We start from the raw sequence: 18,442 nt of genomic DNA, 5'->3' as shown, positions 1-18,442 counted from the left end.
TCTGTTGTTCTGCCCCTGAACAAGATAGTTAACCCACCGTTCCTAGGACATCATTGAAAATAAGAATGTGTTCTTAACATTCCTAGTTAAATAAAGGTGTAAAAAAAAAAAAAAAAAAAAACGATTTCCGATTGTTATGAAAACTTGAAATCAGCCATTCCGATTTAATCGGTCGACCTCTAGTATCTACTGTATGAGTGACTCAGGGTAAATGCTGTGTTCTCTTAACACCCCACCCTGTCCGTCCCTGCAGCAGTGCCCTGTCCAGCTGTCAGTCTATAGTGTACATCCCCCAGGACATTGTCCGGGCCAAGGAGATCATCTCCCATATCAACACCCTGAAGACCCAGGTCAGCTACTATGCTGAGAGGCTGTCTCGCGCCGCCAAGGACCGCTCTGCCAACGGTCTGGAGAGGACCCTCGCCATCCTGGCTGATAAGGTGAGGGAGAGCCTCTAGCCTGGTACCAGGTCTGTTGGGGAGGGAGAGCCCCTGGCCTGGTACCAGGTCTGTTGGGGAGGGAGAGCCCCTGGCCTGGTACCAGGTCTGTTGGGGAGGGAGAGCCCCTGGCCTGGTACCAGGTCTGTTGGGGAGGGAGAGCCCCTGGCCTGGTACCAGGTCTGTTGGGGAGGGAGAGCCCCTGGCCTGGTACCAGGTCTGTTTGTGCTGTTTTACTGACCTTCGTGGGGTGTGTATTTTGTCTTCAGTCATAAACCCAAAGAGATTGATATATTATTTGACCAATTTAATTTGTCATCATGTGGACGGAAGAGAATACAGAATGGCGCCTCTTGCTTGGCTCAATTCCCGCTGTGTGGTTCGTGTGACCTTTACCCTCAGACTCGCCAGCTGGTGACGGAGTGCGACTGCAAACTGCTGGCCTCGGCCATCCAGGCGCTGAACGCGGCGCGCCCCGAGTACATCGCCTCCAAGGTGTCACCTTCCGCCGATGCCACCGATCAAGTAGTCCTGCGCAACGACCAGGACACGCTGCTGGCCAAGTGGAGTGGATGCAACAGCCGCTCCTCGCTGCACGTCGACTGGCACGAGGAGGAGTGGGTAAGGCAAGGGGTCACCAGGGGTTCACAGGTCAACTCCAGTTTAACCTGTGTGGTTTAGGAGCACTAAAATACAGTTCCAGTATGTAAGGAAGAAAGCAGTGTGTTTACTCAGGGATTTGTTGTGTTTGGTTTGTTGGTCCATCAGATGTCTTGACCGGAACTCTAGATTTTATTGGCTTTTGTTTATTCTCTTTTCTCGTCTCTCCTCTCTTCCACCCTTCTCTCCCTTCCCCTACACTGTTCTTCTCTTTTCTATTCCTCCTCCCCTCTTCATTCCCTCCCCCCAGGAGAAGGTGTGGGTAAATGTAGACAAGAGTCTGGAGTGTATCATCCAGCGGGTGGACAAACTCCTTCAGAAGGACCGTCTGCCTGGCGACAGCAGCCAGGGGGACACTACCCCAGGCCACCAGCAGGGCGGCAGCAGTAAAAAAGGTAACCAGAGTACCAGGGCATTCTGGATCAACCCCGAATGCATGACCCAGGAGGATCCTTCATCATCACCATCATCCTCCCTCCTGCCTCCTCTCACCCTGAATCAGACTCATGCATGCCCACCCAGCCCTGACAAAACCCCATGTAGGTTTCTTTCTTTCTTCACTTCACTTGCTTTTTTGCTTTGTCATGCACGTTTGTCATATCATCATACTGCTATCATATTCATCATATCTCAACCTATTAGAATTGGCCTACCTTGTTTTTGTGCAATATTTTTTCTTAAACATTCCAAAGATGTATATTTCCTATTTGGGGTTAATCTTTCTCTGTGTTAGATAGGTCTGTCAGTGCTTGTTGTATTCTGGAGGACAGCCAAAGTCCCGTTGCTGTGCCAGCTCAGCCTATGTGCCGGCTCAGCCTATGTGCCAGCTCAGCCTATGTACTGTAGCCAGCTAGCTTATTATGTGCTTTTACTGTACTGTGTGTGCTGTCTGCCATGTTGCTGATGGCGCTCCCTAACCATGCATGTGGCACCTCCACCCCTTCCAGATGGCAGCCCCAGTGGCGAGGAGGCGTTCCCAGGTAAGAGCTCTGTCCTCTCCCCTGCTTCTGTCCCCCTGTCCCGTCTCTCTGACTGCTTCTAGCTGCAGCCCAGCTCAGTGCTACTGCTTCGTCTAGCTCTATATATGACATCTGTTTCTAGTACCTTACCTTAAAGTCCAATGTGTTTTCACATGTTATTGTCTCACATTATATGAAGGAGTTGCAGCAGCAGTTCAAGGGTCTCTCAGGATGCTTTCAATGCAGAAGAGTACATAGTGTGTGTGTGTTACTGTGTGTGTGTTACTGTTTTTGTTTGTGTGTGTGTCTGGCCCAGGGGAGTGGAGCGAGGCGCTGTACCCTCTCCTCACCACGCTGACAGAGTGTGTGGCTATGATGAGTGACAAGGCTAAGAGCTCCATGGTGTTCCTGTTGATGCAGGACAGTGCTCCTACCATCGCCATGGACCTTTCCCTGCAGTACAGACGAGACGTGGTATTCTGCCAGACGGTCAGCACAGAACACATGCACACATACTGATGTGCGCGCAGATGCATGTGCACGGACACCCATTAGCAAACACACGTGCGCATATGATACACACACAAGCAGTGAGGTAGAATGTGTGTAAATAGACATTTTTTATGTGATGTTGAAGTGAATGTTGAGTGTTAATATACACTGAGTATACCAAAATTAGGAACAATTCCTAATTTTGAGTTGCACCCCCCCCCCCCCCCCCCCCCCTCCCCCTTTGCCCTCATAACAGCCTCAATTCATCAGGGCATGGACTACAAGGTGTCAAAAGCGTTCCACAGGGATGCTGGCTCATGTTGACTCCAATACTTCCCACAGTTGTCAAGTTGGCTGTATGGCCAATGGGGGGTGGACCATTCTTGATACACACTGGAAACAGTTGAACGTGAAAAATACTGCAGCGTTGCAGTTCTTGACACACTCAAACCGGTGCTCCTGGCACCTACTACCATACCCTGGTTAAAGGCACTTCAATATTCTGTCTTGCCCATTCACCCTCTGAATGGCACACATACACAATCCATGTCTCAAGGCTTAAAAATCCTTCTTTAACCTGTCCTATCCTCTTCATCTACACTGATTTTGAAGTGGATTTAACAAGTGACATCAATAAGGGATCATAGCTTTCACCTGGATTCACCTGGTCAGTCTGTCATGGAAAGAACAGGTGTTCTTAATGTTTTGTACACTCAGTGTTAATGTTAATCTCTCCAGCTCACTGCCCTCATCTGTGGCTTCATCATCAAGCTGAGGAACTGTCTCCGTGACGATGGCTTCCTCAGGCAGCTCTACACCATCGGCCTGCTGGCCCAGTTTGAGTCTCTGCTCAGCACCTACGGTAAAGTACACACACTCCTCTCTCTTTCTCTCATTCTCTCTCTCTGTTTAGTAATTGTTCACTCTCTCACATACCTCCCAGGTGAGGAGCTGTCCATGTTGGAGGACATGTCGGTTGGCATCATGGACCTACGGAACGTCACCTTCAAGGTGACCCAGGCAACCTCCAGCTCCTCCCCCGACATGCTGCCGGTCATCACGGGTAACCGGGATGGCTTCAACGTCCGCATCCCGTTGCCGGAGACCATGTTTGACGCGTTGCCGCGGGAGATCCAGAACGGCATGCTGCTGCGCGTCCAGCCGGTGCTGTTCAACGTGGGAATCAACGAACAGCAGACGCTGGCAGAGAAGTGAGCGCGGGGAGGAATGATAGAGGGATGAAGAGTGGTGATGTCCCTGTATTGTTGACATGTCTCCTGTTTGTGACAGGTTTGGAGACACGTCTCTGCAGGAGATCATTAACCTAGAGAGTCTGGCCAGACTCAACTCCTACTATCAACAGTTCAAGGAGGTCCTACCTGAGGACTGTAAGTCACCATAAAGTAAATGGCCCTATATGGTCCTACCTGAGGACTGTAAGTCACCATAAAGTAAATGGCCCTATATGGTCCTACCTGAGGACTGTAAGTCACCATAAAGTAAATGGCCCTATATGGTCCTACCTGAGGACTGTAAGTCACCATAAAGTAAATGGCCCTATATGGTCCTACCTGAGGACTGTAAGTCACCATAAAGTAAATGGCCCTATATGGTCCTACCTGAGGACTGTAAGTCACCATAAAGTAAATGGCCCTATATGGTCCTACCTGAGGACTGTAAGTCACCATAAAGTAAATGGCCCTATATGGTCCTACCTGAGGACTGTAAGTCACCATAAAGTAAATGGCCCTATATGGAGAATATTGTTAAGATGTAGCCTGTAACATCCCCCTGCTGGTCTCAGGCCTGCCCAGGTCCCGTTCCCAGACGTGTCTACCAGAGCTGCTGAGGTTCCTGGGACAGAACGTCCACGCCAGGAAGAACAAGAACGTAGACATCCTGTGGCAGGCAGCAGAGGTAAGCCCATTTTTCGCTGCAGGGCCATGAATGAATTATTGGAGATTATCCTTTTGAGTCCAGTCCATTTCATTCTGTATGGATGTTACTAATGAGGATCCAGAGCAGGGCTGAAGAATCATTGTGTAGTGAGCAGCCTGCTGTCTATTTCCTGGTATCTCTCCTCCCCAGATCTGTCGTCGTCTGAACGGCGTACGTTTCACCAGCTGTAAGAGTGCTAAGGACCGCACGGCCATGTCCGTCACCCTGGAGCAGTGTCTGATCCTACAGCACGAACATGGCATGGCCCCACAGGTCTTCTCCCAGGCCCTCGACTGCATGCGCAGGTAGGTGTCCAGCCCACTGCCTGAACTAAAAAGAAACACACACATATTGCTCACTCCATATGCTGGGACAGTGCCAACTACAGGGTCCCCTCTCCGCCATTTAAAAAAATAATAAAATATAGAAGTTGTATTTTAATTGTGTAATTAGCATTGCTTCCTCACGCAGCATCTGCTTGTCAGTCTGTCCAGACAGTTTGCGGAGAATGCTCCCCCATGACGACAGAGCTCGCTATCCATACCCCCACATCATCTCCCAATCCAGCTCTCCTCCAACCCCATCCCCCTGTTCTCTGACACTGCTTGCTGAGAAGATAAGAAGGGCTAGACGAAGTGAAGGAGGGTAGAAGGAACAGAAACCTTGTGTAAGGATGTGATGACTCCCAGAACAGAAGCCCTGTAGAGTACAGTAGGTTATGTGAAAGATCTGCTGGGTAGTAATGTAATGCTGGCTGCAGCTTCCTGCATGGTCTCTCGCTCCTCTCTTCACCTGCCCACTTCCTGTTCCTATTTGGTATGGGGAATTTTAAGTGCATGGCTTGAGGCTGGCATACCCCCCCACCCCACCTGCTATTCAGGAAGTGAATCCAAATTCAATGACTTGACTGAAATGAAATGGATTGGAGCACAACCCCCCCCCCCATATCTGTTGTCTGTGGTATGAACATGGAGAATCATCACTGTCTTCTCTTCTTACCTCTTGATCTTTCCTTTTCTAAAGATGCAGAACATTTCTCTTAATTTTCTCCTTTTTCTCTTTCTCTTCCTTTTTTATGACAATGTATTTGTCTATCATTTCTCATGTTTTGGTTGGAATGATTTCCTTTATCCGTTTTTAATTTGGGGTGTTTCTTATTCTTGTTTGGGATTTGTTTCTGGCTGAATGGGTCTTCTTTTCCCGTTCCATTCCACTGGCTGTGGCCCTAACCGTAATGTTATCACACCCCACCTGCACCATCACTGGTATCTCTTTGTTATCCACGGCTGATCATGGCCACCACATATCATTCATATCGTGTATTACCGTCTCCTCCACTCTTATTGGCCACTTCATCCCTGTCCTATCCATCCATCCATCCATCCATCCATCCATCCATCCATCCATGCCACCTGTACTTTTTGGCCCCGGCTTCTCCTCCCTCCCTCCCCCTCTCCGCAGCATTGGGACCAGGGAGGGGGTCACCCAGAAGAACCTGAGTGGCCTGTTGCCTGTGCGGGATTTCAGGCTGGACCCCAGCCTGCTGTACTCCCTGCCCCTGCTGGCCCTCAGCCCCAACCTGCTGGTCGTCTGGCTGTTCCTCAGCGTCGCCTACTTCCTGGCCAAGCTCCGCTGCAGCTGAAGGCACAGCCCCTCTGCCACCCAGCCCCACCTACTCTCAACCTCTACTCACCTCTTCTCTCTGCCCGTTCCCCCCAGTGTGTCCGTCAGTCAGTCGGTCGGTCGGTCGGTCGGTCAGGAAGAAAGGCAAAAAGTTAGTTTGTCAGTCAAGGAGGAAGACAGGCAGTCAGGGTGTCAGTCTGTCTGGAGCTCAGCCGGGAGAACCCTCTGATTGGTCGAGGGCAGACCGTGTGACTGGACTTTATGTGCATCACTCGGCTAAACTACCAGCTGTTCCACCCAATGGGCAGCCAGCACTCCTCCCGCCCTGCTCTCTGTCCTAACCAATCCAGTCAGAGCAGGAGGCTGGTCTAAAGGTCTATGTGCAGTACTATATGAGACTGTTACTGTCAGTGTTCTGACATATTTCTCAGTTTAACACCCATTGTTTTACAACAATCAGATACAAACTGAGAGTATGGAGAGAAACTTTGAAATATAGCCGGTAAGAAGTTTTAGCTGAATTGAATGGAAGTTTTGTCCCAGTTGTCCTTGAGTATTTATAGTGCAGCTTCCCAACTCATGACATGATTATAACCATGCTATTATGATAATATGATGTCATGGATCCTTTGGTTTTGCACAGAGCTTATTTTCAGTCATGCAAATGTTCTGGCTTGCTTGACGTTTACGTCTTCCATAAGGTTTGCATACAGCATAAGCCAAGGGATGGCTTGGCCATGCAATATCACGCTGATGTTGTTTTTGATCTGGCGGCCATTTTGTTGTTCCTCAGGCCTTCCTACTCTTACAGCAGGAGAGACTTGTGTCCGCTTTCACTTTAAACCAATGCACTTTTTATCAACATTGTCATCTTAATGAAGGTTGTTAGCTTGTCTTGCCAATTGACACAGTTTCATCTTGGTCGGAGCAATTTGAATTGGCTAAATCTGGGAATGTATGATATTTCAGGGGAGCTTTGTTGGCTTGTTTGATTATGCAGTGTAGTTTTTCTGAAGTATTTTTTTTTTTAGTTGATATCAGATTTCATGTCTGTACCAAGTTCCTATTTACTATAGAGTTTGTGTATATGAATTGGTTCTTTGTTTGAGAACCTATAAGGGTTGCAGTTCTAGGGAAATGACAGAGAAGAGAATGTACATGGGCAAACCTCAAATGGCTCCCTACCACCAAATGATGCACTACCTCTGACCAGTAGTGCACTAAATATAGGGGATAGGGGATGATTTGAGACACAGCCCATGCTTGTTGTGCCAAATGTTATAGCCAGCTCTCAGATGGTAGTTAAAGGTCTTGGATGTTTATTCCAGGTCAAAGTGTTACTTCCAGTTCTCCCAGCAGCCCAAATCCATCCCGCTTCCACAGAGAAGCGCCCTAGAAAGGGAGATTTGATAGCAGACTCTTTGGGTTACTTCCAAGCCTTGCACTCTGGACTTCCTGGTCTCTGCCGAGAGAGTCCATCCACCATTGTCATATACAGTAGTTGCTATCTAGTCCCATTAAAAACATGATTAGCCATCTAATGGTATATGCACTCATTAATATGTAGACTAGTGGTATTATCGTTTTCCAGCCCCATAGCCTCTCTCCATTTTAATCGGTATAATACCTGTCTTCAGTGCTGTGTTACGTCCCAAGACGGCCACACTCAATCCAATCTAAAGTGACCTACTAAAGAAATGGACCATCCATCCCAAAATAGCCTCCTCTGTGAGATTGTCTCGTTTGTCTTACATCCCCTCCACCCCCCATTTCCAACTCCTAGACCCCCACAATGGAAAGCTGGAGGCATTCTTTTGTCCTTGTTGGTTGAGCTATATGCAAGCTTGTTAGGCCTCTCACCTGTGTGACTGGTATGAGAGCTAGGCTGGGTTTAATAGTGTATTTAGGTTAGTTCAATTGTTTGGTTTTGAATATTCAGATGTTTTATTTTTACCGATTTTTGTGCAGTGTTTTACAATATCGACATACGTAAGTACATGCAGTATTTCTTTCTCAGTATTCTACAGTATTTACTTTTTCAATCTTGTATATCCATATTGTAAATAATAGAAATTTATAAAATCAGATCATCTATTGATAAGTATGCTGGTGTAGAACTAACCTCTATTGTCCCATGAAAACTCCATCTGAGTGGCAGCCAGGGGAGCGAGCTGGGGGGCAGCCAGGGGAGCGAGCTGGGGGGCAGCCAGGGGAGCGAGCTGAGTGGCAGCCAGAGGAAATGTGCTCCATGAGAGCAGCACACAAGTTCTGTCGCAAATGGCACACTATTCCCTACATAGTGCACTAATTTTGACCAGAGCCCTATAGGTCCTGGTCAAAGTAGTGTACTATATAGGGAATAGGGCGCTATTTAGGACGTAACCCCAGTATGTACAATATTAGGATGACGTTTGCTTCAACCAAATGTGAAATAGCTTGTCCTGCTGGTTGGTAATGATACTACAGAAGCTTGTCACCCAGTAGGTCCTATGAAAAGAGTTGGATTGATCCGTTCTGGGGATACATGCAATTAGGAGACCATTCTAAAGTTGTAGAGAACTGCAGAATGTGCTGGTGACAGTTTGTTCTGCTGGTGTATTTAATTCCGATGAAGAAACCCACTGTGTTAAACATGTTGTAACCATAGTGATGCTAAATCCAGGAATATTGCAACTAAAACCAAGTTCCTGACTCAATTCTCCAGTGTTGTTTTTCTGCTTCTCTTGAATTCCTTAGCGCTTTTGACTATAGAGAATATATTTATATTGCGTTGCATTATATTTTCATGCTTGTATGTCTAAATGCTCACGTTTGCTAAATATATGTATTCTTATGGAGAGTTTGATGTGATTACATCATCATCATGCAGGTGTCACTTTATAATGAGAGGGAGACATTGTAGTTGCTGTTCCAGATATCTTTGTATTAACCCTTGTCTGGTATTTTGCCAAGTTCCAACCCAATATCAGGATTGCTTGGATAACCATTTATGAATATGCTCTGAAATAGTATACTTTTCTCCCTTTCTCTCTGAAATACAATGCATTTCTCCCTTTCTCTCTAATGCTTCTCTCTGGAAAGTGCAATAGCAGTCAATTAGTCAGCAGCCCAAAGAATCAGCTTTAATGTTATATAATAAACGTCATGCCAAATGTATCAGAGGAGAAGGTGTATACTTCACTATAGAGTATTTGAATAGTGGAGTTCTGTTTGTTTTCCCTGGAATGGAACTGTTGCATTGACCTTAGAATGTAGAACTTTTAAGTCTGTGCGTTTGCTATTGCTCTTGTTTCACTTTATCTGGGGTGCTCGTAACTCTATCTAGAAAGCCTTCTGTACACAGTATTAGTGTTCTGTACCCCTCCCTCCAACAACATCCCGATATTCCCCATTTCCCGGGACAATCCAACCGTTCGCTTTAGCTGTTGCCCCCATGTTTCTTTGTGGCGTCAATGTGTTGGTTGGTTTTTGGGTTCCTCATTGTCTTTTAACACGAGCCCTTTTTTTGTTTTCTTCACTTTGCTGTCATCCTCTCTATCTGTGCTTGCCCTCCCTCCCTCCCTCCTTTTTCCCAGTGAGGGCTGCAGACGGGAGAATACCATGAAGAACGTGGGATGTCGCAAGTATGCTTTTAACTGTCTGCAGCTCAAGGCCTTCCCCAAACATTACAGGCCCCCCGACGGAACGTTTGGGAAGGTTGAGACTTGATTTGGATCATATTCTATTGTAATAGGGACAGCAACAACAACGGCAGCATAAAAAAATGAATCATTGGTTAGATGGTCTTCAACCTACGGTAGTTGGGGAAGTCCTGTGTTAAATAGCTGTGCACTGAATCGATGCATATTTTCCATTTCAAAGACGAATATATAAAACTATGGAATGGGGAAAATGCCAAACCACTACTGGTTGAGAAACGATATACAATTTATTCAGACCTCACATGGCTTTCTAGATTGTTCTGAAGTTGTAGATAATACAGGTGGGACTAGTAACAACACTGTCTGGTTACATCACGTTTTTAGGGTAGTCAAGATACAGCAAGGAGGTCGTTTTCCTGAAAAGACAGTCACTGAGTCTTTACCGCTATACACAGTGAGGACTTTTAGTTCTTTTCAGAGCCTCAGGCAATCTATAGGTCACCAAACGTTCATCCTGGGACGATGCTACTTCATGCTGACTATGTTCAAAGTTGTGTCTCTCAACCCATAGTTAACATGTAAACTGGGATTTGTACATTTGGTTGGCGTCATTGGCCAGAGCCTATGCATTTCAGAGTTCTCATTTAGGGAGTGTTACACACGGACTACACATTAATGTGGAAGTCAAGCCAGTCTGATGGACTTGATGAAGGATTCCTTCCCCACGTGGATTTAGCAGTACTCTAATCCTGTAGAGCAGGGGTTCTTTCAACGTTTTCAGCTCCACAACTAAATAAGAAATTGACCATCCTCCTGTGACCCAAATGGTTCACCAGCGACCCAAAGGAAGACGAAATAGTGTGTGATTAGAGATATATTCTCTTAACTCACGACCTACCTCTTGCATGGCCAGGGCCCACTTTGGGACCCGACCCATAGTTTAAGAAACCCTGCAGAGAGACGTCCCACCGACTGCAATGGCAACCCAAGACCAACCAGAGCTTTCAGTGTCTGATGCGTACCTCACCTATGTACGGTTTCCCTTTTCATATCTGTAACGTCTGCGTTCAACTTCTTTGCCAAATGAAGGGTTGTGAATGGATTTAGCTGTGTGGCATTATCTGGCAGCTCACTGTGAAGTCTTAGCACTGTCTTAAAGGGATAGTTTGGGATTTTGGCACGAGTTCACCCGGGAGTCGGGTGAAGTTAGAGGTAGTTTCGCGAGCCAATGCTAACAAGCTTAGCACAAAGAGGGCCTCATTGCCAAAATCCTGAACTATTCCTTTGACTTAAAGAGGAATATGAAAAAGCTATGAATGTTATAGAAAGATCCACTTCCCTCTTTTACCAAGTTCATTTCTGGAAAAAGCTGGGTTTGAGGGTAGCAAATGAAACATAATACATTATGTAACATTGGCTTGTAAAGGAAATCGAGTAGATTATTTTCTGTTCTAATATTGAACCATGTAAAGGCCAGTAGTAAACCATTTAAACACCCAAGAAGCACTTTTCTTTCAGATCATTTTCTGCATTTGTTGCACTGTTATTTTAGGATTGTCTTGTTGGCAGGTGTTGTTGACCCAGGGTAAAAATAGTCAGTAAAATTGTTATCGGTATGGGAGTTACATTGTACGTTAATCTGGAAACTGTGCTGCTCAACAACAACATATTTGTCATGTCTATTTTCACCACCAAGCGGCAATGTCGACTTTCTGTTTTGCAACATTTTAATGAGATTGCAATTTGACACACAATTGAGCCAGAGGAGACTTGACCCTACAAATGAGTTGTGTGTGTGTGTGTGTATGTATCAAAGCTTCACATATGTTTGCTTTTCAACAGGCACCTCTGTACTGCACACGACAGGATTTACCCATAAAATCAACTGTGAGATGCAGTTTGTGTACATTTAGTGTATTGTTTACTGTAGTGTCTTTCATGCTCATAAATATTTGTAGTTTTATTGGAAACATATTTTGCTGTCTGCAGACTTTATTTTGCATTTATGTACTATACTATAGGGTATAATTCAATAAGTGTTGGGATTGGATTTGTATTTCTTTCTATTGTAATGAGTGCATATCTTGTATCCTGCACAAAGAGGATATCTGTATAGGCCTGACTGTTGCTTTAGATGAAGCTTTCATCAATATCTGACGCTAATAAAAGAATGTTCAACGTCTTTGTTTTGTCTTTGTAATGGAAGACTTGAAAGTTTCCATCAAGGTGTTGGAATGTTCCGTTCTTCTCATTGCAATTCATTCTTTTCCAGAATCTTATCTGGGTGACTCTAGCTAGAGTGAAATGTCATCCAGCCAGGCCACAATAAAACAAAAGACCTTGTGTCTGGCTACTAGGATTTTTTTAGTTCTCTGCAAGATGCCTCTTGTTATACGGTAGCAAAGCTGTAGAGATATGAAGCCAGTTATAATATCTGTAGAGCGATCCAAAGACGTACTCATAGTCACAACTAGAAAGAAACAAAGTTCAACACATTTTGATTCCTAAAATACAGTGCTACTTGAAGACGATGGCAGCACCATTGGCATACGGCACACTATGGAGATCAGCGTCTCATTTCCAGAGGTGGAGGTAATTGGGTTTATTTTTCACTTTTCTTTTTACAAAGAAGTACCGGGTTGAATTCCTTGGACAACTGTCAGGCCCGTGGTGGTCACGCACAGTGAATAACAACTGTCAGGCCCGTAGTGGTCACGCACAGTGAATAACAACTGTCAGGCCCGTAGTGGTCACGCACAGTGAATAACAACTGTCAGGCCCGTAGTGGTCACGCACAGTGAATAACAACTGTCAGGCCCATAGCGGTCACGCACAGTGAATAACAACTGTCAGGCCCGTAGTGGTCACGCACAGTGAATAACAACTGTCAGGCCCGTAGTGGTCACGCACAGTGAATGACAACTGTCAGGCCCGTAGTGGTCACGCACAGTGAATGACAACTGTCAGGCCCATAGTGGTCACGCACAGTGAATGACAACTGTCAGGCCCATAGCTGTCAGGCCCATAGCGGTCACGCACAGTGAATGACAACTGTCAGGCCCATAGTGGTCACGCACAGTGAATGACAACTGTCAGGACCGTAGTGGTCACGCACAGTGAATGACAACTGTCAGGCCCATAGTGGTCACGCACAGTGAATGACAACTGTCAGGCCCGTAGTGGTCACGCACAGTGAATGACAACTGTCAGGCCCATAGTGGTCACGCACAGTGAATAACAACTGTCAGGCCCATAGTGGTCACGCACAGTGAATAACAACTGTCAGGCCCATAGTGGTCACGCACAGTGAATGACAACTGTCAGGACCGTAGTGGTCACGCACAGTGAATGACAACTGTCAGGCCCGTAGTGGTCACGCACAGTGAATGACAACTGTCAGGCCCATAGTGGTCACGCACAGTGAATAACAACTGTCAGGCCCATAGTGGTCACGCACAGTGAATAACAACTGTCAGGCCCATAGTGGTCACGCACAGTGAAGGCAAATCTACTCAGCTTTTAGCCCCATTTGTAACCCTGTATTTTTATTTGATCATTATTGGACACGTTTTATTTTTGACTAAAACATCTCTGGAATATATAGATCATATTTTCTTCCACTGCTCAGGATACGTCCAAAGATTGTTTTTTTAATATGTTTGAGAGAACTACAGTCTGCTAAGAATACAACCTTGGCCGACAAGCAGTCCACTTTCATGTGGTCTATTACTCTCAATCACACTCCAGTCCAGACGGTGGCAGTAATGCACTCAACATCTGGTTTGCACACTAAAGAACTAACAAAAAGGGGGGAATAAGAAGCAGTCGCTAGTAGTGGCTGCGGTTCCGTGAAAGGACGTCTTTGTTTCTCGCAGAGGAATGGCTTCTCTTAATGTTGGGTCGACATACTCAAATTATACAGACTTTAATAATGCGGTCACCGCATTCGAAAATGAGAATTTTGTCCAGTTTTATCGCCGCGACGCAAGAACAATTGAAAAAGTCAAACGATTAAATCCAAGGCACCATTACAATCCAGAGTTGAAGTATGTGAACATACATCTGACTTGTATACACGGTGGCAGAAATTTCTTATCACATTCTAAAGGAGTACGTCCGAAGACGAGGTAGCTAACTTCCATTTCTAGATGACTTTTTTTTTGCTTGTATCCATGGTCATGTAGCCTACATATCTGCTAGATCTGCTGACAGGGGGCACTGTTTTGCAGCCACCGTCCGTCATAATAAGAGTATTTCAATGTAATGTTTTCCAGGACAAGAGAGCATATAAATTAGAAATGTATTTCGTTTTACATTTTTCGAACAATGTTAAAGCAGGCTTATTGTCTCTACAGTACCTGCAGGGTTGGATGCCCAGCTTTAATCAAAGTCAAAACTACAGAGGATGGAGAGAGATTAGTTGTAAAGGAAATGGTCAAAATACACAACCATGAAGTCAGTGAGGTGAGTGGTCACCATAATGGGTTCAATTCCAGATGGCAATACCATGATGCATTTTATAGTCTTACTATCGCATAACAATTACTGGTTGATGGTGGTTCACACATGTATATAAATGAATGTTCTTGTACAGGCTGCGTTCAAGCACTACCCCAAGAGGAGACAACTATGTCCGGCTGAACGCGCCAAGTGTTCCGAATTGCTGACAAAGTACGATGGCAACAAAAGATTAGTGATCGAAGAGCTCACCAAAGTAACTGGAAAAGTCATCCTACCGAAGGACATTCACAACATTGCAGCAACAATGAACTGTCCTCCAAAATGTGAGCGAAAGAAACAAGAGAAGGAACAAGAGAAGGAACAAGAGGTGACCAAAGGGATTCGAATGGTGATGGACACTGACACAAAGCTAAGAGAACAGGCAAGAAAAAGGCGGCCTGGATGTGGTTAGTATTTCTGACATAATACGGGATATTATGTTAAGGACGGAGCGTTGCCATTACGTTGCCACAGCGTTGGGGATGTTACACCCTCACATACAGCGGTGTAGTGCTGGTGGTTTATTATTTTACCTGACCTTCGAACAACCACCCGGAAGTCTCGCGAGCTTACACTCCGGTTCGCTACCTGGACTCCAGTGGTAATAACAGGCTACAGTTTACCGACCTTTTGACCTGTGACGTGCCGGTAAACTCTGGTTCTCCACCTACGTGTGCAGGACATTTGTCCATGGGTTCCACGTAGCACAGAACCATTACAAATATAATTATATAATAATAATACATATTTCTATGCACAGAACGTTAGCCCGGTCAATTTTAAAAATGTACATTTACATTTTAGTCATTTAGCAGACGCTCTTATCCAGCGCGACTTACAGTAGTGAATGCATACATTTTTTTTCTTTTTTTTTTCGTACTGGTCCCCCGTGGGAATCGAACCCACAACCCTGGCGTTGCAAACACCATGCTCTACCAACTGAGCCACACGGGACCTATTGAGAAGCCAGTTCCAACACCAAAATGTATAGCTGGCAGGGTTACCCATGGTTTCCATATAGGCAATATCGGATATTCTTTACGGCTGCTCTACTCAGCCTGATAACTTCTGATTCAATTCCTATACTGTGTGTCTTCGCCATTCGTTCCGATATAAAGGTGCATGACAAGGTGTTGCAGACATGCTTTAGTCTTTCAAAGAAGACGCGTCCGCAACGACAGTCTAACTATCGTCAAGCACAATCTTGCGGGTAAAGAAATTGTTCACAATCTTAGATTTTGGAGTGTAATGTCCCATTTAATGTTACTGCTGTTCTGAATATGTCGTTGAATGCACCTCTTAAGCGTTCAAGGATCCAAGGAGGTCCGAGAAGAAACTGGTGCTTGACGTTGACACGGGGGTGGATGACGCCCAGGCCATCATGATGGCTCTCGCAGCCCCCAACGTGGAGGTCCTGGGGATCACCTGCGTCAGCGGCAACACCTCCCTGGAAAACTCCTGCAGGAACACACTGCGTGTCCTCAAGGTCTGCCAGAGACTTGAGGTAGGCCTGGTGGAAACACTGCTCACTACATTAAACAACGATTTGATTTGTAACGATCATACAATTTTGGTGGTAAGCTTATGCTCTATTATAGACTAATATCAGTGTGTGTTATATCTGCTGTGTTGCGTTAGATCCCAGTGTTCGGTGGAGCTGCGGAGCCTCTGATGGGCCACCCCCTGTCGGCAGGCCCCTTCCACGGGCAGGATGGGCTGGGGGACACCCCTGACCCAGATGCCCCGGGCCTGGAGCTGCTGCAGACAGAAGGGGCTGTGGAAGCCATCATCAGGCTGGTCAATGAGAACCCTGGAGAGGTTGGTAACAAAAGGGTTAGGTTCTTAGGCTAAAACCAAACCCCAGCACCCCTACATCTATGAGAAATGTCTTTGCATTGGGGCTTGGAATCCAAACAAGAAGGTATTTTATTAGGCTCCCCATTAGCTGTTGCAAAAGCAGCAGCTACTCTTCCTGGGGTCCACACAAAACATGAAACATGACATAATACAGAACATCAATAGACAAGAACAGCTCAAGGACAGAACTACATACATTTTTTAAAAGGCACACATAGCCTACATATCAATGCATACACACAAACTATCTAGGTCAAGTAGGGGAGAGGCGTTGTGCTGTGAGGTGTTGCTTTATTGTTTTTTTTAAACCAGGTTTGCTGTTTATTTGAGCAATATTAGATGGAAGGAAGTTCCATGCAATAATGGCTCTATATAATACTGTACGATTTGGGGACTATGATAAGTGTGTGTGTCAGAGCTGTGTGTAAGTTGACTATGCTAACAATTTGGGATTTTCAACATGTTAATGTTTCTTAAAAAGAAGTGATGCAGTCAGTCTCTCCTCAACTCTTAGCCAAGTGAGACTGGCAGGCATAGTATTAATATTATCCCTCTGATTACAATGAAGAGCAAAACGTGCCGCTCTGTTCTGGGCCAGCGCAGCTTAACTAGGTATTTCCTTGCAGCACTGGATCACACGACTGGACAATAATCAAGATTAGACAAAACTAGAGCCTGCAGAACTTGCTTTGTGGAGTGTGGTGTCAAAAAAGCAGAGCATGTCTTTATTACGGACAGACCTCTCCCCATCTTTACAACCATTGAATCTATATGTTTTGACCATGACAGTTTACAATCTAAGGTAACGTCAAGTAATTTAGTCTCCTCAACTTGTTCAACAGCCTCACTATTCATTACCAGATTCAGCTGAGGTCTAGAACTTAGGGAATGATTTGTACCAAATACAATGCTCTTAGTTTTAGAGATGTTCAGGACCAGTTTATAACAAGGTCTAGTGCTTCGTTGCCAAGATGTTGAGTGTTTCTTTTCCCTTCATAGTAGATGTCTGGATTGACTCAGTGTTGTTTCTCTGTCTAGGTGTGCCTGGTAGCTCTGGCTCCATTGACCAACCTGGCCCTTGCAGTGAAGATTGACCCCACCCTCCCTCAGAAACTCAAAGGTCTCTTCATCATGGGAGGCAACACTGACTGTAAGGGCTTTATGTCTATAATGCCATTTACATAGGCCTAGTGACTTGTTATCAACATACTTTGTCATACAGTCAATTGACCTGGTAGGATGTTATGAAATGATATTAATAATAACGTATTTGTTTCTTGGATATTGTTATTTGTGTTTGCAGCGAGGGGGAACACCACAGTGTGTGCAGAGTTCAACTTTGCTGCCGACCCGGAGGCTGCTTACATCGTCCTGAACCGCTTCTTCTGTCCAACCTACATCGCTACCTGGGAGTTCTGCTGTGAGAACAAGCTACCATGGGTAAGAGCACAGGTACTGGTCATCTACCTATACAGACTAAATAAAGGCTCACACACTACCAGGCTTATTGTAAGCACTGGTCTAGCTCTCACATCAGAGAAGATGGGAGGAAATGAGACAAGGAGAGGTGGCCTCTTTCAATTATTGAGATGCATCCACTGGCTTACTTAGTAATGAATTGTCTATCAAAATATCTCCTGCAGTCTTTTTACAAGTATTTTACGTTGATTTGTCTTTTCTCCAAACCCACTTGTCCCATCCGTCTCTAATCTGCACCCTGCAGTCGTTCTGTGACACCTGGCTGGCCCAGGACTCAGACAAGGCCCGCTTCATGAAGAGCATCTTCAAATACACCATGGACACCGTGGCGACTTGCGCTCGCTACCAACGGGAGATGACGGCTGGCCCGGGTTTCCTGTCGTGCAACTCGTACGCCATGGCGGCGGCCATCGATGACGGTTTCGTGTGGGTGTCTGAGCCGGTGGCGGTTACCGTGGAGCTTCAGGGGACCTACACCCGGGGAATGATGGTCCTGGACAAGCTGGGAGTCCTGGAGAAGGAGCACCAGGTTGTCATCATGAGGACAGTGGACCTGGAGAGCTTCAAGGGGATGTTGATGGACTCCCTGAAGTAATAAGCGCTGGGCTGGAAACTACACCTATACTGCTGTCCAATATTGTTTATTTGAACCAAATTATTTGGGAGGGCTCCAATTCCACTCTTCGTAATGAGTTTCATACAGATAGATCTTGATGACAGTTTGAGGTGATGGATATGTCTCTAGTGTCTGTTTTGACTTGCCATTATGTTCTGAATCACCATCAATCATTTTACTTTATCAGGAAATAAATATTCTACAATGTTAATTTTCTGCTATTGTCTTACTATATTACAT

General features: G+C 45.6%; 2 protein-coding genes across 6 annotated transcripts in view; both read left to right on the top strand.

The window, feature by feature from the left end:
* The window catches only part of LOC115179807 (type I inositol 3,4-bisphosphate 4-phosphatase), a 43,364-nt gene extending 34,566 nt beyond the window's left edge, over window positions 1–8,798 (top strand). For 2 of the 3 annotated variants that reach the window (XM_029741602.1, XM_029741603.1), the window contains 11 exons: window positions 254–440; window positions 840–1,058; window positions 1,348–1,636; window positions 2,045–2,077; window positions 2,373–2,545; window positions 3,287–3,410; window positions 3,492–3,759; window positions 3,839–3,936; window positions 4,353–4,465; window positions 4,637–4,791; window positions 5,948–8,798. In XM_029741602.1, coding sequence (XP_029597462.1) covers window positions 254–440; window positions 840–1,058; window positions 1,348–1,636; window positions 2,045–2,077; window positions 2,373–2,545; window positions 3,287–3,410; window positions 3,492–3,759; window positions 3,839–3,936; window positions 4,353–4,465; window positions 4,637–4,791; window positions 5,948–6,128 — 1,840 coding nt within the window. In that variant the 3' untranslated portion in view covers window positions 6,129–8,798. The remainder of the gene's footprint in view (window positions 1–253; window positions 441–839; window positions 1,059–1,347; window positions 1,637–2,044; window positions 2,078–2,372; window positions 2,546–3,286; window positions 3,411–3,491; window positions 3,760–3,838; window positions 3,937–4,352; window positions 4,466–4,636; window positions 4,792–5,947) is intronic. The other variant, XM_029741601.1, reaches the window with a different exon arrangement.
* A 4,563-nt stretch (window positions 8,799–13,361) lies between these two features.
* On the top strand, window positions 13,362–18,413 carry LOC115179135 (inosine-uridine preferring nucleoside hydrolase). Of its 3 annotated transcripts, none has more exons than XM_029740418.1 (8): window positions 13,362–13,877; window positions 14,106–14,191; window positions 14,340–14,657; window positions 15,555–15,754; window positions 15,889–16,068; window positions 17,146–17,257; window positions 17,411–17,559; window positions 17,831–18,413. In XM_029740418.1, the coding sequence occupies exons 1-8, from the start codon at window positions 13,630–13,632 to the stop codon at window positions 18,179–18,181; spliced, it is 1,644 nt and encodes a 547-aa protein (XP_029596278.1). In that variant the 5' UTR covers window positions 13,362–13,629; the 3' UTR covers window positions 18,182–18,413. The 3 variants fall into 3 exon arrangements, with proteins under 3 accessions (XP_029596278.1, XP_029596276.1, XP_029596277.1); XM_029740416.1 differs by having other exon boundaries at window positions 13,388–13,877; window positions 14,106–14,214; window positions 14,345–14,657; XM_029740417.1 differs by having other exon boundaries at window positions 13,404–13,877; window positions 14,106–14,214; window positions 14,345–14,657; window positions 17,411–17,547.
* The last annotated feature ends 29 nt before the right edge of the window (window positions 18,414–18,442 follow it).

The sequence above is a fragment of the Salmo trutta genome, chromosome 39, assembly GCF_901001165.1.
Source record: "Salmo trutta chromosome 39, fSalTru1.1, whole genome shotgun sequence".
Lineage (NCBI taxonomy): Eukaryota > Metazoa > Chordata > Actinopteri > Salmoniformes > Salmonidae > Salmo > Salmo trutta.
The sequence above is the reverse complement of the archived record's forward strand: the minus strand, read 5'-3'. Positions and strand labels throughout refer to the sequence as shown.

What these genes read in the sequence shown, in the direction of transcription:
- LOC115179135 (XM_029740416.1), top strand. Translation starts at nt 13,630, where the DNA reads ATGGCTTCTCTTAATGTTGGGTCGACATACTCAAATTATACAGACTTT. An exon ending in GGAGTACGTCCGAAGACGAG is followed by an intron (nt 13,878 to 14,105) that starts GTAGCTAACTTC and finishes TTGTCTCTACAG; the next exon opens with TACCTGCAGGGTTGGATGCC. An exon ending in TCAATGAGAACCCTGGAGAG is followed by an intron (nt 16,069 to 17,145) that starts GTTGGTAACAAA and finishes TTCTCTGTCTAG; the next exon opens with GTGTGCCTGGTAGCTCTGGC.